Raw genomic sequence first — 24178 nt, forward strand, 5'->3', positions numbered from 1 at the left:
ATTCTGAGCCAGTCTCAAGTGTTCAAACATCCCATGTAAGCAAAGGCGGAGTGAACTGCTCTTGCAGTCTTGCTGAAATCCAACCTCTCCCTCTGCTCCTCCCCTCACACAAAGCAGCTATCAAGGAAAAGCTGGTTTTCTTTGCCAATCCTGTACAGAAATACAGCCTCCCTGGGAAGCAGTCAAAGCTGGAGTAGCTCAAGATACAGTACAAGGACAGTATAAGATCAGGGATCCCTCAGCCACAGTTCACATGCCAGGATGAAGAGGAAAGTCTCCTCATCTCCTATCTCCCACCACCACCCAAGCTCACCCTGCTTCCCCTGCACCAGGACTTGGCAGGCTCTGCCCAGGACTGACTTATCTCACTTGTTCAGCAAAGTCAATGGGATCATTTTCTGTCAGACTGCCAGTTTGAGCCGTCCCATGGAAGTGCCAGCAAATACCCTATTTGGGTCAAAGGTGACGGCAGGGCACACAGTCGACAGCAGAGAGGAAGGCCAAAGCTCTGACAATGAACACATTTGGTGTGGGCACTTGGAACCAGGTGCACAGCCCTGTGTTCTCTTTCCCGACTCAAGAAATGCAAGCGCCGGTGGAAATGTTGCTTGTGGTTTTGGCGTTTCTCAAGTGTTTGGTGCCCAGCATTGTGGGAGGATATTGTGCAGTTCTAACCCACTGCTCTCTCCAGTAATGACATAGAGAGCATTGCCTCTGTCCATCTGCCTGTTTTCACAAAGCTCACAGCACAGAGCTGCCTCTACAATACTTCCCTTCTTCCCAGATTTGGCTGTATTCAGCCAATGGGCTAAAAGTCAGGGTTTAGGGAAAGCAGGACACGACTCTGGTGTAATTGTTTGAGCCTCATTTCAAGAGGATAGCGTGTCTGCAAATGTCAGCTTGCTTTTACCCCATCGCAGCAGTGAAAGGTGAAGTCAGGCCACCACCAGCTAAAAATAGGCAGTGCAATCAAACCTCCATTAGCAGTCAGTAGCTTCATGCTGGACAGTTTCATTGTGACAGGACTGCACTCCTCCCCATTCACTCACCCCAGCTGGGAAATGGGAGGAGTGGCACAGAGATGGTTGAGCCCTGAGAAAACGCCCAGAGCCACACAGCAGGCAAGAGAGACAATTAATTTCGCAAGTGCCTCGGACAGCAGTTTCCAAATCTCTGTCCATGGGGCACCAGCATCTGTGAGGTCTGCACAGTCACACTGCCCGCACCGCCTTCCAACGAAAGGGCTGATGATAAAACAGCAGGGCAGAGCAGATGAAATTTGGAGGGCTGAGTGACTGCAGCTTGAAAATGTCTCATGGTTTTAGGAATTGCGGTGTGTGAAGCCCGCCGTACCCAGCACTGCACTGTACGTGATCCTTACGTTAGCCTGGTGCACACAATAACTGTGTTGCTGTGTTGGTCAGATCAGTGAAACTGACCCCAGTAAAGCATCAAGTTAGTAGGCTTCTGCACACGCTTATGAATGTCTATCAAATAGCAAAACCAGGTTCCTACCAACTTCACCGCACAGAATTAAATTAGTACTTGAGGAAAACATAGGCGTGCTTTGTCAACTTAGAAACGGACCTAAAAGCTGGAAAGTTTTCCTCGTTAGTAAGTGGCAAAGTTATGAACCAAACAGTGTCACATTTTTTCAGATGCACAATAGCAAATTCTTTGAGTGATTTATTAGAGCAGCACCAAGCAGCTGTGTACCATTTTTAACATGGTCCTGAATAGCAGTATTTCTTAGCCTTCAACAGAAATGCTACCTTTTAGCACTGATTTGGTACGAGCCAACCACAGCAGCAGACACCTTTTGGAAACATATTTTAGAAGCTTTAAGCAGTTTTTGTACATCATAATCTAAACTTACTGTCTAAATTCAAAACAAAAACAAGCAAGCAGAACCCAGTCACAGATTTAAATTACTTTTTCAGTCTGTTCCTGTGTGGAGGGAGAGGAGTTCTATGGCATAGGCAGTTATTCTGGTCAGTTCCTGTACCATGCACAGTCCTATGGCATAAAATCTGAACTGTGTGACTTTCAAAATCAGGAAGAGCCATTGTGTTAAGCATTACTGTAACAGACAGTTGTGACTGTGAGAAGAACTCCCATACCAACAGAACATAAACAATTTAAACTGTTCTTGTGAAAAGACATCAATGTTCAGTTATTCTTTCATTTGGAAAGAACCACCCATTTTTCACTCTTTGAAAGATCCACAATATTTCAAAATAAAGCACCATTTTATTGCAAAATATGCAGTGACTGCAACTAAACACGTGTACCAAAAGAGAGTAATAACGATTAGCTGGTAATGTCTCCTTGAACTTGAAGGCACAAAAGGCAGAAGCTAAGAGTTAAGGACCATCTGGTAGGTCTGAGAATATGAAGTGTAATTAATGTGCATTTGTCTTCCAGGCATACTTTAATTTTGCAAGCACCAGGTAGGACACAAAGAAGGTTTGTGTTTTGCCCCATTACACAAAAGGCCAAAAGGTACTGAGAAGTGCTTTCAAAAATCTGGGTGTTCTACAGTCTCTGCATTCTGACAGGCAGGTGGGTAATGAGTCTGTAGGCAGCTCAATGGTTGGCAAAGAGCTTCATCGTCAGAGTGAAATAAAACAGCCAAGATTATAAAAGGCAGCTACAAACAGTCTATAAATACCCAGATAAAGTTAAGATCAGGTACATCACTTGATAGGCAAGGGAAGAAAATGAAAGATAGGCTGTACTAATAAGAAATAAAGAACATTTCTGACTTAAGTTCACACACACTCAAAAGCTAACTAAACAAAGCATGCTAAGAAATGGAAAGAGTGGCTTGAAGTATTCAGAGTATTTAGATGGCATTTGTGTTGGCAATAGGTGACTCACCTTACATACAATACTCCAGCTGTGACCCACATGAGTGTGGACCATTCATCTTCCTCTCTGAGAACACAGAGCACGGAGAAAGATAGCAGAAGGATAAATACAAGGAATATAAGAAGAAACAAGGAACTCTGCCAGTCAGTGAAGTAGGCAAATCTGCCAACCCAGATTTGTCAGGGACAAGGTATGCCATACCTTGCTGACATCCATCTTATGTGAAAACAGGCCTGGTGCCATGGATGATGCACGGACTCCGACACGGTCATTGGGTGAAGTCCTCACGGGTGAAGCTGTAAGCTCCAATCCTTACCGACCACCAGTGCTCTTAGAGAGTCAGTACCAAGGCTTTTGCTGGGAGCTTGGGAAGATACTCAAGCAGAAAACTGAAGGGCTTTGTGTAGGACCTATCCCATTCTACATGTCCACACACAATTCAGACTGCAGAGTGAAAGAGGACCTCCACAAGATCCCCTACTGAAATCATACTCGGATGAACTACAAACAGTACAGGAGACTGGGATGCTGCTGTCTTGGTAGATTTGTCTGAGGCCCACTAAAGACAGTAAGTATGCATTAAATACATAGACAGAAAGTGAAGATTATCAGGGTGGCCCCAGTGTGATGTGCTTGGAAGAAGGCAAATACAGTTCCAGTGTGTTGATAGAACTGATGTCTGCAAGTCCCAGTTCTACACTGCGCTGGCCTCTGTCAACACTTCGGGTCACATTTTGGACAGCAAGAGTTAACATGGTCAGACAAGGACCCAGGGGAGAGCACAGTCTCTAGACTTAGAGGTACCGTGAAGAGCATTAATTACCTGGGTTTACTGAAAACTACTAGGACATAACGGCGGTGTTCAAATGAGGACACATTTGTCACATCTGTTGCCAGTAACAGTAAATAATTCACCAAACTAGCAGGGATTTACTGCAAGAGCCTCCAGCTGTGGGGTTCAACAGTGGTACACACTGCTTACACAGTCATTACACAGTTACTTTTCATTGGAAGCATTTAAGAACAAGAAAGAAAAGAAATTGTTCTAGTGTTGGCAGAACTGACCCGATCTCAGAGCAAGGAGATGGGCTACGCTTTTTGAGATTTCCCTTAGCCCTTATTTCTCTGAAAGATCTACATTTAGTTACACTGGCATCATTTGCAGTTTAGTAACAGCTAAGGACGGGGAACACAAATATTTTCACCATCTCATCAGTGTTGTACTGATCTTTATACATGCTATGGACAGTATTTTTCAGAGGATAGCTGTGCTGTATTTCCTGAAAAACTTGAGGCTGCTTGAATGGACTTGTGTTGGATGATGATGTTGGGACAAATGCCGATTCCTCCTTTCCCAGGAACCCCTTTGCTAAGAGCCACATCAGAGAATTGCAGAAAATATATATCCAACCTATTCTACCTTTGAAAACTACCCTGATAACACAGCTCCCTCACATTGTCTCTACTGTACCTTAACCATACGAAAAAAAGACAGTAGAGAATGCATTAACAAATTCCAAATAACTTTCAAAACTCTGATAGGAAAATTATAGACACAACTTCACACCTTTTCACTGTCTGGACTACAGCAGCATCTCTATAGAATATGGAAGATCACACACTGCATACACATTCAAAGCTGATTTTTGGGGCTGAATTCGAAGTCCACTACAAAACCTGCCAGGTTCTAAATAGGTAAATCCAGGCCCCAGTATTACATACAGCAGAACAGGGTTGAGCAGACAGAAATACAAGCTGGCCTTTGTGAATTCTGACTGACCTCACTGGTCAGCCTTCACGAAGACTATTCTCTTAGGAAAGCAAGATACCCCCCATGTCTCTTCGGTGAAAACAGGAAACAAAGCAGATCTGAAGCCTATTGGTGTCCGATAATAAAAGAAATTCTATCCATTACCTCATTTTATCAAGACAGGAGAATACTTCAACGCAGTTTACAGAAATGCTACAAATTCCTTCATTACTACGTGGTTTGCAAACAGCCCCTGGTCATTAGCTTTACTTGAGCCAAAGTGTTTTCAGCTTAACAGCAAATAACCACAGGGGACAGACCCCAGGGGCATTCCAAGAGCACTGCAGAAAGCCAGCTCTTTCCTTAAGGATACATAGCAACCGCCTTCCACTTCTATTTCAGAGTTTTCACACAGCATTTTGACAGCAAGAAACTTGAATCTCTTAGAGAGGCTAAATCTGAGTGTCTGTACCTCTGCGTTACCTCTGTAAGTCCAGGCAATGCAAAATGCAAAACTGCTGATACTGATCACTGCGAGACCCTGAGATGACCTCACTGCAACTACAGATGCTGACACATTCTCTGAGAATAGACAGAATTTTTTACAAACATTCGAAGCCCTGCTGAAATTTGATTTCAGATGCAATTCAGAGATTCCCAAAAGAGATGCAGGCTTTGAAAATCCCCAATCATTTCTTAACGTTGTTCCACAAGAACCCACAACAGCTGATATCCATACCAATACTTCACCTAAAAACTGTCATACACAAAGATGGACCTTTCTCATGGGAACATGGGAAATCTTCCATGCCGATTTTTCTCTTTTAAAGTTAGATGGCTTCAAGCCCCAGGACTGTCCAAAGCTACAACATCAATTTTTAAATGCAGTAATACTTGTTTTTAAAAGCAGGCAGAAAATATGACATTTTACATTTTATTTTTATTATCTTTAATCAGACACATTACAATGCACAACTGTGTCTTTAGCCAGATAACAGGATGTCATTCTTCAGATCAGGAAAAGGTGAAGGGCTCCTAGTCCTTCCTCTGATTTTTTAGGTAAAAAGAATATCACAGATATCCTAAATAAGAACTATTCCCTCATTTAGTAGAGCATCCCCACTACACTCATAAAGCCTTTAAAACAGTTCAGTTGTAGATTTCACTTGTTCCTGTATTTGAGACTGCAGCTACTGTAACGAGGGGTCCTAATGACTGAGGATCGCTCTTGCCTTCTAGAAGCTACACAGAAAAAAACATTACTTCATAAGGTGTTTTCTAATTGAGCATCATACAGTCTTGAAAATACAATTCTAACTTCACCATCTTGCTACTGATGCAACTTTCCAGCTTTTGAACGCTCATTAATTGAGTGTGCTTATAAAACAAAATCCTTTTATTTAACGCTACACAATTTGAATTGAAAGAATAGAACATATACTTCACCTCAAGATGAAACTATAGGGATACATCCCAGAACATTTTCCAGAGTAAAACCAGATTACCAATTACCAAACAGTGCAAGAAACATTTGTATCCATTTTGCACTTGGTGTATTTCAGACAGACTACAGCATCAGAACATTTAAGTACCTCTCCTCCATACAGCAGATCTCTTACTCTGTGGGAACCAGTTTGTCAGGGTATACTTATTGATAACAACAAAGAAAATCAAATGAAGGGTTACATTCTGATGTCAGGTGTACAAGTGCAGTAGTGGATTACTCGCAGAGGAGAACAACATTATAAAAGTGGTATTCAGGTTATCCTGGAGTGACTATAATACAGAGAAACTTCATGTCAAAATAAGTATTTACACAGAAACTGTCACAGCAAAGAGGACAGGAAGCTAGTCTCACAGAAGTAGTTCATTAAAAAGCAAGTGAGTGGACAAAGACAAAGGCTTTGACTTTATATAATAAAATACCAAGTGCATTCTTTTAAGTGAATGAGTCTTTGAGACTATGGTCCTAGACTTCAGGAAGCCATGTGAAGGTCAGATGTACAGTCCTGCTGTGTAGCAAGGGTTACTCGGACTGCCAGAGTTTTTACATCTCTTGTAACCGCAATAAATCACAGCAATTCTAGTGGTGCTTCTTGCTGTGAGTTCTAGATGATAGCTCTTAAATAAGCCCCCTCCAAATGCCAAAGATAGGTTGGTTTTTTGTATAGCAGATCCTCCAGAACAAATCAGATGTTTTTCCACTACTTCTGCACCGTACATCTGGGATTAGAACTGAGCCCAGAACACTTAAAGGCTAATTATGTTTAGCTTCTCAAATGCTCTTGGCCGGAGAGCTATTATCCAGCTTTTTCTTGTCAATGCAACTTTAATCACATGCAATTTCTTAAGCTAGCCATATCATTTCAGTTATTTCGGCTCTTTTCCAACAGGCTTATTTAAGGCTCGTTGCAAAGAAAGGTTATTAATGGCTGGCTATTTCATGTATTTCTTCAAGAGCCGCTACTAAAATAACCAGATGCATTTGTGAGTGAACACTTGTGGCTGACTGCTAAAGTAACTTCAGCACTCTTCTCAAATTAAATTTTCAACTAAGAGCAGAATTGTTTTTAAACTAATATTTGCGAGCATCTTTTAAGCCAGCATACACAAAAGCATTAAACTTTACCACCTCCCAGCTTCCTCGGCCAACTACCAACTATTAGGGATCACCAGAGTCTCTCCAGTGCAAGACTCTAGGGAACTAGCACAAGCCCTCACAGTACGGGAATCCCATTTGAAATGGCTTGTAGAAATTGACTCCAATACACAGGACAAAACCGTAGAACAAAGTCTCACAATACTATTGCAGCCTCTCGGGAGCTTGCTGTGCCTCTTGAGTCAGTAACTGGAACATTAGTGACTGAGCTCAAGCAGGCACCACACCGAACAGTCAATCTGAGCAGCTTCCCTCTCGCGTTAAAATTAATTTACTGTAATGTACATTACTTTCAGTGGAATGATACTGCTCGTGTTTTAGCAGGATGGGGAAGATTCCACTTTGTCTTTTATTGTTTTATAAGGCAGATAATGCAGAAAGTTAAAACAGAACTTCTACAAGCATTTAATCTGTGATATTGTAAAATCAAAGTACTACTTTATTAAATGAGTTATTTTACACAATATGAACATCAATATAATTACAATTGTAAAAAATTTTTTGTTTTTATAACAAGTATGGACTGATTTTTCAGGATTTCCAAAGAGGGCACAACTGTACATTTCCACAATTGTCTTTGCATGAAGCCCAAGAGGGAACAGCATAAAAATATGAATGTTTCTGTAGCCCCTTCATTTTTGCTGATCAACAGTTTTAGAAAAGCAGCTGCAGGTTTGTTATGTAAGGTCTGACAGTAGAAGAGTCAATAGGTGCCATGATTTCACCTATAAAAAATAAGAATAACTCAGTTAAGCTGAACTGTTACACAATGCTGTTTACCTTAGAGTGAAAGAAATACCGCAACTCTGTTTTTCACCTTATTCCAGCCTTTAATTGTAACTTGTTTCAGTTACAATCTAACAACTGGCTGTTAAGAAACCTTCTAGAGAGAAAATAGAGGTTCAATCTTTTATCTGAATGCGGAAAAAAACCCCGCATTCACTTGCATAACTTCAGGAACAAAAAGGCTGAATCATTAGAAATGCGCTAAACAATTCTGCTTTCATTACATGGTTTCTAACAACAGGCACATTTATCATAAATATTTTGTTCCAAGCAAGAACTGTGGAAGCTAACATTTCAAAGCAGTAACTGAAGAATAAAGTATTCCTATATCTCTAAGGACGATCATTTCAAATAATGTTAATACCTCCTTTCAAAAGATCTTGCATGCAATGACAACCATTTCAACCATGTAAGAACGGCATAAATTTAACCTATACTTAATTTCTATATTAAAAAAATAAAGCATCTTTCAAGTCCAAGTGAGTGAGGAAAAAAAACAAACAAACAAGTGATAATATACCTTAATTTTTAAATGATTATCTGATAAAAGTAATGACCTGTAGATATCTTTATGCCTGAACATCAGCCAGTTCTGGAGGAAGTGGAGTCTTAGGATGTTTGCTTTCAAAGTGCTGTTTGAAGGTCTTGGGATCCGGCATTTGTGTCTGATTAAAGAGAAACATTTAACTTAAAGTGCAGTACAAGAGCTACAGGATAGTACAAAACCTGTTATCCTCCCATGTTTTATTTTGCTTGTGAACCTAATTTGGAACCCTGATCAAGACACTCAAAGTGACAAATCTATCCTAATCAATCCTAAAACTGACCATTTAAGTGAAAATGACAAATTAATCCTTCAGCTCCAAAATGAGCACATGCACAGGAAAAACAACCAGAAGGGAAGTATAACCCAAACAGTGCTCTAACTTCTGATTTCCTGTTAAAACATCTATTCTAACAGAAGCTGGTGTATATTGAACCACATAATATCACTTTTCTCTCTCTTCATTAACATTGATAACCATGGATGTTAAGACAGAAAGATCTTTTCTGTATGATGGAACTGGTCTACCTAGAGGTTGATCAAGAAGTATTCTCAAACCTCCTACACTTTAGACACAGCATACTAACAGTGCCCACTGACCCTTGCAATTCAAAAGGCAAGAAAACTACCTGAAACAGATCAGTACACGGCCTCTCACAATTTCTCATATCTCAATTACTAGAGACACATCTGTGTACAATAATACTTCATCTTCACTTTCTCTTACCCTACAGACAGTGCAGGTATATATCAAGGCAGCCTTGGCTGCAGCCTTCTGATCATGCCCTTGTTTCTTTTTTTGCTCAGCTTGCTTTTTGGCATTTTTCTGCTGCGACTGAATCTTCTGCTGTCCACGAGCCATATCTACAAACAGAAAGAAGACATTTAGTCTGCAAGTGTGAGAAACTAGTGCTGCTAGCTGACTCAGAAGTTGTAACTATGAATGTAAGTAGTCATGTGCTCTGCCCCTGCGCTCTGACCCACAACTCCCATAATTCATACACAACAGACATCTGTTCAAGCTCCTTACTTCATGGAGACCCTCTGGTTTCAGTAGCTTTCTGAAGAGACACAATAGCTCTCTAGTCCATTCTAAGGCTTCTTCCTTTAAAAACGCTTCAACATGTAAATTTGAATACTGTTTAACAGATATTCAATTCTTATTTCTGGAACTTGGAATAGGTTTCAAGAAAAGGAAATTATCACTATTCCCCAAGCTGTATCGCTGTCTTCTGGTGTACCTGTTTATAATCAGCTTTGGAGTCAGGAATGGTAAGAATGATGCAGCATCCTTCTTTATCAAAGGATGCTTTTAGAGGTGGCCACCTTTGCAATTTTCAGCTGATTTTACAGGCATGCCTGCATATTTCTTGAAAGGACATAAAGCTGCCTCTACCAGAAGCCACTGCTCTACGTGACCCAGAAGCACAAAGGAAGCTGACACCACCACCACCTGCCATTAGAAGGTCCACCACGAACAGAAACAAGGCACAAAAACCTTATTTCACAGAGAAGCAGAGCAGCACATTCTGCAGCACCTGCACACAGCCCACAAGGACACCCAGCTCAGCTCACAGCCCACCCCCAGAGCAGACGCCAGGCAGGATTCGGGCGCACCAACAGAACAGAATTCAGACTGTGGTTACGTAAGGCAGCAGCCCACTTCCAGCTATTATCTTCCCTACAGTCCCTCGTGTCCCATGCCTAATCCAGCTGTGGGGCTCACAGAAAAGTTCAGGACAGCTACTGAGGTCTGATTTTCAAAAACAACTGTTAAGGCCTACATGCTATAAACAGGTCGGCTGACTAGTTATCACCCCTCTATACACTGCATCTGCTGCTGAGAACACACTGCATGGACACAACTGCTCAGCCTCACAGTCCTTCCCACAAGGACTGAGGCCGTCCACTGAGTGGGCTGTTCACCCTGCACGCTGAGCTTCAGCACAGCACAACTCCTGTAAATGGAAGCTTATCTGAAACTTCGTCTGCTTCTGGAAATTCACTAGTATTGCATAAGTTCCTGGACACAAAACATCACGGTGTTCAACTCCAAGCAGGACAGTCCTGACCCAAAACAGCTTGCAACCACTGCAAACCCAGGCAATGGTCCCCTTTTTCATGGTGTATAACACCACTACCCAGCCCTTTGGAGAAGAGTCACACTACAGCTTCAGTGCTCCCTCACCTTTCCTCATCACATTCTCCAAAGAAATTCATAACTCCAAGTAACTCCATAGCTATTATCCTTCTACGTGACTAATCAAATCTCTCTGAACACAAGAAAACACCAGTTTTATTAACAAGCGTACAGAAATACATGTGGCAATAAGAAGCAGTGGTAAGTTAAACTGAAAATACCAGCCTGTGTTTCAGTTTCAGCAGATGTTACAGTGACTCTGAAACATCCTGGCCAGGGCCTCACTCCCTTCATGTACAGCTTGGCTCAACAAGAACATCACAACCACATTACAAAAAAAAAAAAAAAAAAAAAAGAAAAAAAAAACTAAAGTAGAGGTATTGCCAATCGCTTTGCACACACTAAAAGGAACAATGGAATATATTTTGGTTCTATTTTGTTGGCATTATAGAAATCCTTCAAAATTTAGGGGCTACTGACAGAAATTTCCAAAAAGCATTTGTGTGTTACTCTGTATGTCAGTCCCTTGAAAAGAGCATAACTCATAGGTTGCAACAGCTCGGTCACAAGCCCTGCATCAGACAGCTGATGCTTCGAGTTATGACACAAACAAGGAAACACAAACAAAAACATCTGCTCACACATACCAACCTCCCTACGATGCCTGCAAGCAGAAAAACACCATTTAAATGCTGCAAGTTACATTAATGAAGCTGGAACACGTGAAATAAATACTTAATTACTGGAAAACTGAGATTACTCGAACCATCAGCACACTAAGAAAGCGGCTAAAATCTACCCTGAAGTTCGATAACGAAAACAGAAGCCGCGCACACCCGCAGCCGTCAGCGTGCCCGCAGCACACAGAGCGGCGCCGCTCCCGCTGCCAGGCACACCCTCCCGGAGCGCAGCACGCCGGCCCACTGCTCTGAAATAAACCAGCACGAGCGCCCGGGAACGCACAGCAACGCGCCGCGGAACGAGAGCATGCGCTGCGGGCAGCGGGACGGCGGCGCTCGGTGCCCCGCGCGGGCCGCTCCCTGTAATACGCCGACGGAGCGGGCGGTTCCGGGGCCCTGAGCGCGGCGCCGCAGCCGCTTCCGTCGCCCCGCCGAGCGACGCTGGGCCCAGCCGGCCCGCCCGCAGCGCCGCGGAGCGCCGCCTCACGGCTCCCCTCGGCCGGGGCGCTTAGGAGCGCGGGAAGGCGGAGGAAACGGCTGCAGCCCGCTCCTGTCGCTCGAGGAGCCCGGCGGCGCGGCCCGAGGCGGGGAGGCCTCCGCGCCTGCGTCCGGGCCGCGGCCACCCCCCGTCCCCTTGAGGCCGGTCGACCGGCCCGCCTCGCCGCATCCCGACCGGCCCCGCTCCCCTCACCCGGCTGGGAGCGCGGCCTGGGGCCCTGGCGAGCGGGAGGAGACGGCTCCGCGCGGCCCCGCTGCAGCCGCCACCGCTGCCCGAGAGAAGGAGGAGGGAGGAAGGGAGTGATCAGCGCGCATGCGCGGCCCCACCTCAGCGCCCGCGCCGCCCGACCTCGGCGGCCAATGGCCGCGCCGCGCCGTTACATAACGCGGGCAGTGCGGCATCAATAGCCGCGCTGAGGTGGGAGGGGCGGTGTGGAGGGTGTGGGAGGAGCGCTTAAGGGCAGGGTAGGAGGCCGCACCGAGTGTGGGGGAGTTAGATTGAAAGAACGGGCTGAGGGGAGGGAAGAGCGGGTCTCTTTAATTGGAAAGGGCACAGGGCTGTGTGCAAAGCGGACTGCGCAGGGGAGGGCTGTTGGGAGGTGGCTGGGAGGATGCTGGGTTACACGAGCTGAGATGCCAGCAGGGCTGGGGAAGGAGCCATGGCTTTCTGCTGACATCACGCGTCCCAAAGGAGGGCAGAGAGTCTTTGCCTTCCCTCATTGCATGCCTGCAAGAAACAGGAGGGACTGAGGATGTACGTCGTCCTGCTCCCACACAGCTTCTGCTCCTTGAAGGCAGCTGCTGTGGCTTGGCAGCAAGCCTGCAGCCTTGGAGTGCTCCTGTGTCATCCATGTGCACACACAGGAGTTAGAGGGGTTGACGTATTACAGAGGTCAGGCTGGGTGACTCGTGTGTGCCCTTCCTTCTGAGAGACAGGAGAAGCACCAGAGAATCCCTGCAGCAGTACTTGGCTGGGTTATGGGGCTGTGGGGAGGGGTGGGCAGTTTGGAAGCAGGTGGCTTTCAAGTATGGTTTTGTACTGATCAGAAAGAGGACTGCCAGGTGAACAAGTGGCCCTTCTCCTGGCTGATGCTGCTTCAGGAATGCTGCTGACCTCAGCACCGCTACTGGAGACTGCTCTCCAGGGTCATGTCTCCACACTGGGCACTGCTGCACGCCTGGCTGGATGAGAATTTCCAATAACGTGGATTTCTTGACTGCTGAGTTCTCGCTGTTCTCTGAACCTTCTGCTGCTGCTGCCAGCAGAAGAGCCCTTCATGCAGCACAGAGGACCATGACTTTCCCTCTGGCTGCTTTGTCTATTGCCTTTGTGCTGCAGCATGGTTCCTACGTTGCCCAAATCATTGTTCTACAATTAAGACTCTAGTAAAGGGACCATTAAGAAATTGAACCCATTGTGGGGAAAAAAAGAATGAGTCCCCATAGTTGGTATTTTTTGTTATGAAGATAAAAAAGAAAATTTCCCCATTTGCTCTGAATGATTTTTCAGTTTATTCGCTGTGTGAAGCCAACTTATCACACCAAAGGGAATATGTACATGGACACATGCAGGGCAGAAGAGAGATGCGGGGTGGATATGGTGAGCTGATGGAGAGGCAAAGCTGGCTGTGTGCGGGATGCTTTGCATAGCTGTGTCAGAATGGAATGGTTGTAATTGCAGATTATCTGGCTTTGGACTTCCTGTGCTTTGTGCTACTCCCATGTGAGGTAAAGCAAGTCAGAGTACATGAAGGAAAGTTAAAATTTAGATTGATATGTTTGCAAATAAATAGAAATATTCTGCTGTTTTTCTGTGCGCTCCTTTAATTGTTGTAGGATTGTTTTTTTTTGTTTTTTTTTTAGCTTTTTTTAGTTTTTTTTTAGTTTTCTTTTAAAAACTCTCAAAGCCCATGGATTTTACCAGATATTTTGCATTAAAATAAAGTAAAAATCAATAATGCCTCTCTGTAGCTAAATGTAGACCAAATGCAAGGAGCTTACCATTATGTCCAAGCCAATCCTTACAGAAATGTTTCAGGTGTTAGAATCCAATGAAATGTGTGATGATGTCATATGGAGAGGAAACAGCTCCTTTTGCTATAGGTCAGGCATTTTAGTTCTTGTGGAGCCCTCAAGTACAGTCAAATAAGATTAGTAAGTAAATAAGTAAGAAGGTCTTACTTTTTATGATGGCATGATTGATCAGAAATAATGTTCTAATTTAAGGCTCAGCATCAGTGTGGTGAACAGCAGCAGAGAAGCGCTGGAGTCACTCACAATATGATGGTAAGAGAGCTTTATATCACAGAAGTATAAGAAATTCCACATCTTTTAGTGCAGTCTTCTTTTGTGTACAGATAAATTTAAGAACAAAGGGTGGAATTATGTATGATTATTTCTTAATCATTTTATTTGTTTTCTTGTCCGGTAGTCTTTATTGTTAGTTGCTGACATACTTATTTTGCATCTCTTTGAATTCTATATCTCCATCATTTTCTGTTCAGGGGCAGAGATGCTCTTTCTGGCATTAGATCAAAATACCCGTTCTGCTCAACAGCAGTTTGTTGGCGCTTGACTTTTGTTGCTAGTTAGTCTGGGCTATCTCACTTTAAAGTGACTGGTGTCCCCAGCACAGTTCCCTGCTACAAAGCAGCTGACATTTTGACAGATGTTATTAAACCCACTTTGACAACAAAAATTTTCTTATGGCGGAATGGGTGGGGCTGCATCTCCTTTCTGAATCAGTTCCTGCTGACATCTGCCAGGCCCTCTCAATGGCATTCCCTGCCACATCATTTTGCTGCTTGCTTTCTTGCGTGCTCACTATTGATCCAGCGCTGCATTGATCAAACCTCATCCCAGCATCCAATCGCTGGCTGGTGGCCAAGGGCTGCCCTTTAGTGTTTGCTTGTGGGGACTATGCATGCCAGCATCTTGAATGTGGCTATCAAGCAATTTCTTTTGGTGCTGACCATGACCCCTGGCACACCTAACAAGTGAAGGAAAGAGAAGGGGACATGCTCCAGGCCTGTCAGTGGTGGGTATGTTTTCACTAATTTTGTGGATGCAGACCACTGTTAACAGGAACATAAAAAGAAGAGATTGGTTCTGCAGCAAAAGGTTGAAAGACTTACATTTTGAAGCCAGTATTCTCAGGAAGGATATGCAAAGCTGGTGTAGAAGTAGATCAGAGCCAGAGCTGCTGAATCCGTGGCCAGGTGACTTGGTGGCCTGCAGAGCATCAGGCAGGCTGGAATCTTCCCCAGTTAGCTTTTTGATACGATAATGCAGCAGTACTTAATATAGCTGAAGATTCTGGTAGGATAGTGTTTTTCTCACTTATCTTTTTCTCTTCCATATAGATTTTTCTCTCCTACATGCATTAGTACGTTGTTATTTTCCCTGTAAGAGCATTCTTAACAGCCACTGCTCCAGCTCTCATATCTCCAGCTCTCATGCCTCCTGCTCACACCCACCTGACACCATGTTGACTCCTGTTCCTCCGATGGCCATGTGCTACTTTTCTCCAGCTGGGAAGTTGACATCTCATGGGCTTGCCCAATATTGCTATTGTCATACATACAAAAGAGCATGAGACCTAAAACTACATTTTCACTAGGTTGCCTAGTTTTTTAGTTCTGCACCAGTATGAGATGATACCAAATCACAATACACACATGGTGCAGAAAGAAATATTCTAAAGCATGTGGAGATACGCCTCTTTCTGCATGTTTCTGCAGAGCTAGCTATTTTTCAGTGCACAGTGTGCTGATCAAGGTGCTTCAGTAACACTCATCTCTGTTGAAAGGGGAAGAAAAGCCCAAGGAAGGATGTGACATGGAGCTGCCCACATCCTCCGAGAGACAAAAAAGAGAAGGCTTAAGTGAAAAAGCTCACAAGGAATGACAGAGAGGGAGGCGGTCAGTAGCTGTGAGATCCAGTTGCTCAAAGGTTGGCAAGGCTGATGCATGTCCTGGAGAGCACAGGCAACAACTGTCTTATGGCCTCTAAGCATTTTGCAGGTTCTCCTCTTTTAAGCCCGCATTTTTTCTGCTTAAGAAAAAAAAAAAAAAAAGGAATACAAGGCGCAAATGCTTTCTCAGCATGTCATAACTTTTTTGACCAACCCACACAGACAAACTGGAGGCCTTGAGAACATACACTTCTGTACTATATAAACAGTTTAAAATAGATTTTAGCTGTGCACAGCATTATGTACTGTTACTATTTTCAAATGCACGCAGATTAATCTCATGCATTCATTTCCATTTTGCATGTGCCCTCCATTCATGCTTTTGAGTCTTATACATGCTGAGATCCTTGCCTTATCATGAAAGCCAATGTATCTGTAGATTTTTCAGTAAAAATAACGTTTCCCTTGTGTCCTAAAGATGCATTTTAATGCCTGTATGAAACATCCTCACACTGTGCCACATGCATAATAAAATGTGCAGCAATTGTAATTAAAATCTCTTACAAATATGCCAGCCTTGTTCACAGCTCGCCTCTAGCCTCGAGGAGGGTGGTGCATCTCTCTGTCTGTGCTTCTGAGTCGCTGCACATCCTGGAGATGCCTCTCCCTCTGCCTTTCAGTTATCTATGAGCAGATTTCATTCTTTCATCTTGGGAAGAGTGGGAAGCTCTTCCTGCTGTCCGAATAGTGTGTGAAATCTTGCGGTCAGGGAAGCAGAGGCCAAGGACGCATCCCAGAATGAGCGCTAGGACACAGCATTCAAGAATGGGCTGTGCTGCAGGACATGCCCCCTGGAAGGAAGCAGCCTTGGACATCCAAAAGCACTACATGCTGCAGGTATTCCCAGGTCTGCAGCACTGGCTCGGCCCCAGCAGTCTGCTGCTTCAGGAAGAGCTCAGTGAAAAACGTGTCAGATTTCAACTTTTTCCTCCTTAAATACCCTATTAACTGCGCTCTGAAGTCCGTGTATGACTGACAGGCAGGAATCCAAAGAGCCTGCTGCAAACTGAGCTGTGAGGATTGCTGTGATTGCTGGTGCTTCCTGCCAGCTGCTGACCACTTGGTACATACTGAGGTCTAGCTCACAAACACTGGTGGAGAAATGGGACCTGGCAAGAGAAATCATGGGAATTATTTGGTTTATATCAGTTGACTGGATCCCATTGCTTTTTGCAAAAGATCCCAGAGTGCACATAATGCAGCAGCAGAGCAATGTGCTATGAAAATACAGAGCAGAAAACACATCTAGAAGCACGTCTAGAAGCAGCCAGTAGTACAAAAGGCTACATACAGCTTTGCAGAGGCAGAACATATTACTTGCAGGGCAGTGAGGTGGAGTCAGAATTACTGGTGCTGAGCTTATGTGGATAGAGGAAGCCCACGGTCATGTCCCAGTAGATTTAAGCTTACTCTTAAGACACTCAGAGTGCCATGGGAGGGAGGAACGGAAATCCCTTTTCCTCCCTAATGGCGGGTGTTGAGCAGCACAGGCAAAGGGCTGCTATTTCACTCTGTCCTTTACCCAGGCTTCTGCTTAGAAACTGCAGGAGAAAACCAAAGAGAATGAATTATGCTTCTGTGAAAACCCTCAGCACATATCTCTAGTCAGGCAAGAGAGAATAACACTTAGAGGAGAGTCTCAAAGCTGAAAAGAAGCAAGAGCTGGTTATGCGGTATCATTAGGTACAGACTTCATACAGTGGTATGTATTAAGCTATAACAATTTAAATGTTTCATTTAAGCTACTTGATTTAAAAAGTAAAATAAAAAAAATCAAGACTCTAAGGACTGCTCTAAGGATCTGTGAAAGTAATTTGAAAGATTGTGCTCTTACAACTTGGCTGAAAAATTATAATGAACTGAACTGGAAATGCCTGAAATGGAGGCTTACATGTCAGTTCCAGTAGGGAAACGTCTTTTACGTTGTTGCCATAGGCAAAAAGACCAAGTTAGAAAACAAAGGCCTGATCCTATCCATACTCAGCCAGAGGTACAAGCCCAATGCCTGCCTTCTGCACTCTCCACATCCCCAAGCCAAGACTGCAGCCCCTGCTGTCCTTCACATGAGCCTCACTGCTCCCATGCCTCCGTTCTACCCTTTGCCACACCAGCTGTCCTGGGCACTTGCCGACGCTGTCTCCTGTGTCCCGGCATGCACAGCTGTGCAAAGCTCGCAGTGAGAGCTGCCAGCACAGCCCAAGCCCTTGCTCACTTCAGCTGCTCCCTATTTTAAAACGTGCACCTTCAAGTAAGATAAATTTAAACTGTAAATAATCTCCCAGGCCCGTTGCTTCTGTGTTCTCGTCTGATACCATAAAGAGTTCTTTGATGTGAGAAATCTTTTCATCATGTAGGTAAAGATCGTTATCAAATCTTTTCTTTACCTTCATCTTTGATAAACTGAAGAGCTTGAGCTAGCGATTAATAGAAGCATAGAATGACCAAGGTTGGACAAGACCTCCAAGATCATCTAGACCAACTGTCCACCTATCACCAATATTTCCCCACTAAACCATGTCCCAACATCTAAACATTTCTTGAACACAGTAGTGCTTTGCTCCAAACAGTTACCAGCACCAGTACAAAGGCCGGCACCTACGATGGCTTTCCATTTGTAATTAATTTGAGATTCCATGTCAGATCCCAGTCTGTTGTCATGGTTTCCACCAATTTCTTCAAATAGAGAGCCTTCTGACTGTGCCATGGACATGTGCGATATGGGCAGACATGCTGCCCTGCACAACGGCCATCAGGTCCAGGTCTTGTGGTGCCCAGATGTCCTGATGGAACGTCTATCCTGACTAAGTTATGCCAAGAAGACCTGGAGATTTCCACCAAATCTTTCTTTGGATCCCTCTTACCATATGCCCAGGTAGGCGACGTTTCCACAAAGTAACAGCCAAAGCCAGATATTTGCTAACCACTTCCTTCAGCCTGAAAGCCTCCATCAGAACCTTGATGTGGCTGTGCATAGAATACAGGCTTGGGCTGATGTAGCAACTCTGAAGCTCAAATCCCTTGCTCTAATCTGGCAGCCTGGAGCAGCTTTAAACTCCATTCATTAGACCGTAGCCTGGGCCAGGCAATGACCCTTGTGCTCAGAGCAGCTGGAGGCCTGCAGCTCTCCTTGCTCGAGGTGAGGCTCTTGGGCAAACAGTGGTGATAAGGGAAGGAACACAGCCCTGCTGGCTCAGCACTGGAGGTGGTTTTTTGCCACACCTGGCTGTAAAGAAGGTGGAAATGTTTGTCTTGGGAAATAGGGGGAGGTAGAAGGAGCTACCTTCATGTATAGCTTACTCAGCACAGGCAAGAGAAAAGACTTTGGTCAACTCCTTCTGAATGTGGGAAGAATTACAGGACAACTCTGAGGAGTCAGCAAAGGGCACAGTTGCCAGGCTCACCATCACCTGTTTTTTTTTTATCCCATTGGATCACCTGCCCTCAGCTGTGGGACAGCTCCACTCTTATATCTCAGTGGCAGTGTTAGATGTGCTCAGTCCATCTGGGACATGCTATGTAACACAGAGACCCAACACATCATCATCTTGCCCTGGGCAAAAGGGTTGGGGTGGTAGAAAACTGTGAGCACGTCGACCAACAGCTTTCTTGGAGCAAAATATTTATTTCTAGCAGTTAGGTCAAAGCATGATGACAAGAGGATATTAAACCTGCTAGCATACTGGCATGTTGTGTCTCATCTAATGTTAGTGAATCCTGAAGTGTTTTAGGTGGGATTTACTGGAGCAGAAATGATCCAACTTGACTGCATGAGAGAAAGCCCAGTTGTTCCCACATACCTGCAGCTCTTGTGACAAGGGGACAGCAGATTGTGGCACTAAGGTTATTGTCCTGGCACTGTTGTGTTGTGGCCCCTCTGACCACAAAGCGTCAGGTGGCTTCCAGACAAGGACTGAAGATCCCATTACTCAGACCCCAAAGGAAGAAAACAGCTGTTCTGTTACACTGTGGTGGAAGGACCACAGAAAGGATATGCAACACAGTGCCACTAATTCCCCCAAAGTATCTGATAACCATAAAAAACATTTTATGTTTTTTAAAACATAAAAAACAGTCTTCAAAAAAAGGGCTGACACCAGGTTGGACAATCCTGGTGTGAGTGACATGTTCCAGCCTGTCATTAAGGCCTTTACTGGAGACGTGGCAGAGCCTGGAGGAGTTAAACCCAGGCCTCTCTGGGGAGTTGGTCTCCAATAACATCCCCACTGCTGCCCTTCAAGAGCTGGCTTTGAATGGGGCAGGCAGTGGCTGGAGGACACACATCACAGTGTGGCCTTGGCCAGCCTCAGTCTGAATAATGACAGATGTATTATGGAAGATAATGCCAGCTATGAATAACATAATTCCTTAACATCTAAGGAAGGTGGGACTGGGAATTTCTGACCTTTGATTTGCTCACCAGGCTTCTAAAAGGAGATAATCCCATGCAATGCTGTGGGCCACATTCCACTGACGCACACAGCTCCATTAGCATCAGGTGCAGGGCAAGCGCTCAGACAACAGCTGTACTTGGGCTGTTGGGGTCTGCTCTCCATTTATCTCCATTTCTGCTAGACAGAAATACTGGAAGGAGCCCAGCTCTGCTGCACTGAATGTCGCTGCTTCTGTTTGACTCTTTCCAAAGGGCCCACAGGTGAATTTAAAAGAGGTGCAGTCGTTCATCTGCAGCTTGTACACCACACAAGAATGCAGTACCCGGTCCCTGAGCTCCTCATCCACAGGACATGTAACAGCTCTTGGACGTTGATGACTGAGCTTTTCTGCTAGCCTCCCTTTGGGGTCTGCTAGCTGCTGTTCTGGAGATCAGCCTTGCTCTTTGGCTTTGATTGAAGTTATAAAGTCCAATTTATTCTGAGCACATCTACTGGCATTGCCGCTGCAGTGCATTGGCCCAGCCCATGCAATCTCACTAACTTGGGAGCAGCTCTGAGTCCCTCCCTGCTGCCATCAGGTACAGGTGGTAGTTAAGATGATGGTGGTGTTGGGAGGGCTCTCTCCTCAGGAGAAGCGTGGCCCCAGTGGCTTGTCCTTGCTATGGGGGCCTGACCAGCATAGCAACATGTCTGCCACAGGCATGGGAGAGCTCGGCTTCAGCTTCAGATCTCACTGGGCTTTACATACTTTGCTTTATCTTAACTTTTCTGTTCCGTACACAATGTTGTCACAGCTACTTGGACTTCATTGGCAGGTCTCCTGTATGAGCAGTTATGTTCTGTTGGCAGCACTAGGCTGGCCAAGGTCAGCTGGTTTCCTCACATGTGTCTTTCCCGATACCAGAGAATCCCACTGTAAGTGCAAGGGAAATCAAGCATTCTAAACTCTGCTGCTTAACCACTTTTTAGCATTTAGGGGTAAGGTTTTGTTTTTTTTATAACCAAGAGAAATAAAACCAAAGAAACTCTTATGTGCCAATGAACTCTCAGTCATCTTTTTGTTGGCAATATCTGCATTAGCCCAAAACTGCAGCATGAGAGAAACAAATGAGGATCGGAGCAGATATCTGTCATCAGCAAATAAGAGCAACTGTTAATTATGCGGTGCTGCTATAAATGTACCGTGCTGTGCAGAGATAAAAAAGCACCACTAGGAAGGACTTACGGTTTCCAAAGGCAGAAGAAACCAAGACTCTACCCAGGAGCAGGAACATTTTCCAGTGGTGAGGGCTTGATGCTTGCACTGGGTTAGGGAGTAGCACCTCCGGTTCCGGAGGAGGTGGCACCAGGCTACTGGAGGCAGCTTTATGGAAATTTAACAAAGGGAATACAGAGCAGAAAGAACACAACAGCCCCATAGCGAAGGGAACCCTGTCCTGAAGCATAGGTTGTGCAGGCAGAGCAGGGGCAGCTCTGCCACTGGACAGCAAAGCTCCATGGGTGATTGCAGCAAGCCCAGCTGGTGGCAAGGCAGAACGTGTTGCACGGGAGTTAATTAAGATCTCCAATAAAGATGGCCCAAGCTGACCTCACTCACTGTTATCTGAGAAATGTGATGGACGTGCAGAAGTGGGGGCAGGCAACACAAGCAGCTTTGCTCAGATGTTGTGTGTTGCACTTGGGTGTATCAGCATGAGCTCCAATCACACATTTACCTTTGGGGCACAGTTGAGCTGTGCAGGCTGCAGACATACACTAAGTTTGGTGCTCATGTTGCCTTTCACCCTTCCTCACCTCTCCCTGTTGGAGAGGGTCCGGAGGAGAGCCACAAAGATGATCAGGGGGTGGAGCACCTCCCCTACAAAGACAGGCTGAGGGAGCTGGGCTTGTTCAGCCTGGAGAAAAGAAGGCTGTGGGGTGACCTCACTGCAGCATTTCAGTACCTAAAGGGAGCCTACAAACAGGAGGGGAGACAACTCTTTGAAAGGCAAGATAGCAGCAGGACAAGGGGAAATGGTTTTAAGTTGAGGAAGGGAAGATTTAGGTTGGATGTCAGGGGGAAGTTCTTTACTATGAGAGCGGTGAGGTGCTGGAACAGGCTGCCCAGAGAGGTTGTGGATGCCCCATCCCTGGAGGTGTTCAAGGCCAGATTGGATGGGGCCCTGGGCAGCCTGGTCTAGCATTAAATGGGGAGGTTGGTGGCCCTGCATGTGGCAGGGGGGTTGGAGATTCATGCTCTTTGAGGTCCCTTCCAACCCATTCTGTGATTCTGTGATTCTGTAATTCTGTGATTCTGTGACTCTGTGATCATTCTTCCTCTTTCTTTGTTTCTTTTGCCAACAAAGTAATAGAAATGCCATATTGCTGAGCTATCAAACTGGGCAAAGTAGTATCTTACGGTTGCGATTTAAAGTCCTTTGTGAGCACAAGTTTGTAATATAAGGAAGGTGAAACTGGGTGCTTGCAGGATCTTCCTTTCAATCCCAGCAGAGGTGGGGCACGCTGCAAGTCTCAGCAAAAGGGTATCCAGGAAACTTGGTATATATATATAAGATTGCTTTACATGAGGAACAGCTCTGCCAGGAATTAGCCCCTCTAGGTGCATGACTATAGGGGTGCCTAGGGTGCTGCCTGCCTGGGTGCATTGTGTGCTGGGACTTCCCCAGAAACCTCACTCCCCAGAAACCAGCAAAGTTTTTCTGCAGCTTGAGAGGATGATTACTGATTCCAGAATAAATAATGTATTGCTTTCCTTCAAGATATTAATATGCATTAGCCAGAAGAGCTGAACAAGCTCAATTTTTTTAAGCAATCCCCTCTGGATTTATAGCAGCTCAATAAACATGCAGGTTGGGAGGGTTTGGGGGAGAGCTGGTTTGATCAAGTGCCAATCTGCATTGCAACAGAGCTGTCTGTGGGCATCTTCTTGGCAGACATCATGAAGAGACCTGAAATAATTTCTGGCCATTGCTATTATTTGCCTTACCTCCTTGAAATACGTAGTGCTGAAAATTAGCTTACATATGCACTTTATTTTCCACACTTCTCTTGATTATTTTTAATGTATAAAAATAACCCCCTTGACAGCTTACCCTCTCCTTTTTAGGAAAGTTCTTACATGAAAGCTGAACATGCCTCTATTCTCCATCTGCTTTGCTTTTTGCTTTCCCCATGTAAGCCCCCAGGAGTGGCACAGAGCAGCGCAGCCCCGGCCCCAATGCCGCCCGTTTCCTCCCACTGATTCGCAGGCTGCAGCCACAGCAAGGGCATGCACTGCTTTCCCGTCACATATAATGAAAGATCCCAAGATAACAGGAAATGTGACGCATCACCACTGCTGGGCATGTCCTGGCCCTTCCCAAAGGTGTTTCCCATCCCTGCGTCAGAGCATCATAACCAGAGGAACCTCTCGGAGCACTGATAACATCTCGAATGACTTAACATTTTGCAACAGAAGATTAAAGATTTCTCTGGTATTACTGGTTTTGTTGTATGTTTATTTTTTTTAGTTTGGATTTATTCGCTATACATGAGACCTGCAAAAAGAACACTACTCTCTTAATCTGAGATAGCAAGCAGGCACCTGTACCAAAGGCTTATGGCCACAGGACCGTTCTCTCCAAGGTGAAGGGCTCAAGAATTATCCAAACTCCTCTTCTTAAGGAAAACCTTACCTCGCAGCCCAAAGCAAAAGTGCAAACTAAGCAGCAGAAATCTTGCTGGAAGGAAAGATGCCAGCTTCCCTCTGCACAGTACTCATGCCCCAGAAGCTTACTTCCTGACCACAGCAGGACCTCAGTTGTGCATTTGTGGGCCAGCTCCTGCTGTCATCTGACCCTCTGCTCTGGGAAGAACAGAGGATATAGCATTATGAGACAGTCTGTAG

The 24178-nt window shown here is 44.9% G+C and overlaps 1 protein-coding gene across 2 annotated transcripts; it reads right to left on the minus strand.

Moving 5' to 3' along the window:
• Positions 1-5541: 5541 nt before the first annotated feature.
• Positions 5542-12248, minus strand: ZNF706 (zinc finger protein 706). Of its 2 annotated transcripts, none has more exons than XM_052704773.1 (4): positions 12122-12248; positions 9338-9474; positions 8624-8731; positions 5542-8005 (listed from the first exon to the last, which is right to left on the minus strand). In XM_052704773.1, exons 2-3 carry the CDS (start codon positions 9470-9472, stop codon positions 8636-8638), a joined length of 231 nt encoding a protein of 76 aa, XP_052560733.1. In that variant the 5' UTR covers positions 9473-9474; positions 12122-12248; the 3' UTR covers positions 5542-8005; positions 8624-8635. The 2 variants fall into 2 exon arrangements, with proteins under 2 accessions (XP_052560733.1, XP_052560734.1); XM_052704774.1 differs by having other exon boundaries at positions 8587-8731.
• Between the last annotated feature and the right edge of the window lie 11930 nt (positions 12249-24178).

This window comes from Tympanuchus pallidicinctus, unplaced genomic scaffold (genome assembly GCF_026119805.1).
Source record: "Tympanuchus pallidicinctus isolate F22 unplaced genomic scaffold, pur_lepc_1.0 scaffold5, whole genome shotgun sequence".
Lineage (NCBI taxonomy): Eukaryota > Metazoa > Chordata > Aves > Galliformes > Phasianidae > Tympanuchus > Tympanuchus pallidicinctus.

Excerpts from the sequence above, each read along its gene's own strand:
- ZNF706 (XM_052704773.1), bottom strand. The coding sequence starts at position 9,472 with ATGGCTCGTGGACAGCAGAAGATTCAGTCGCAGCAGAAAAATGCCAAA. Across the intron at positions 8,732-9,337 it reads ATACCTGCACTGTCTGTAGG|ACACAAATGCCGGATCCCAA; the intron begins GTAAGAGAAAGT and ends CTCTTTAATCAG.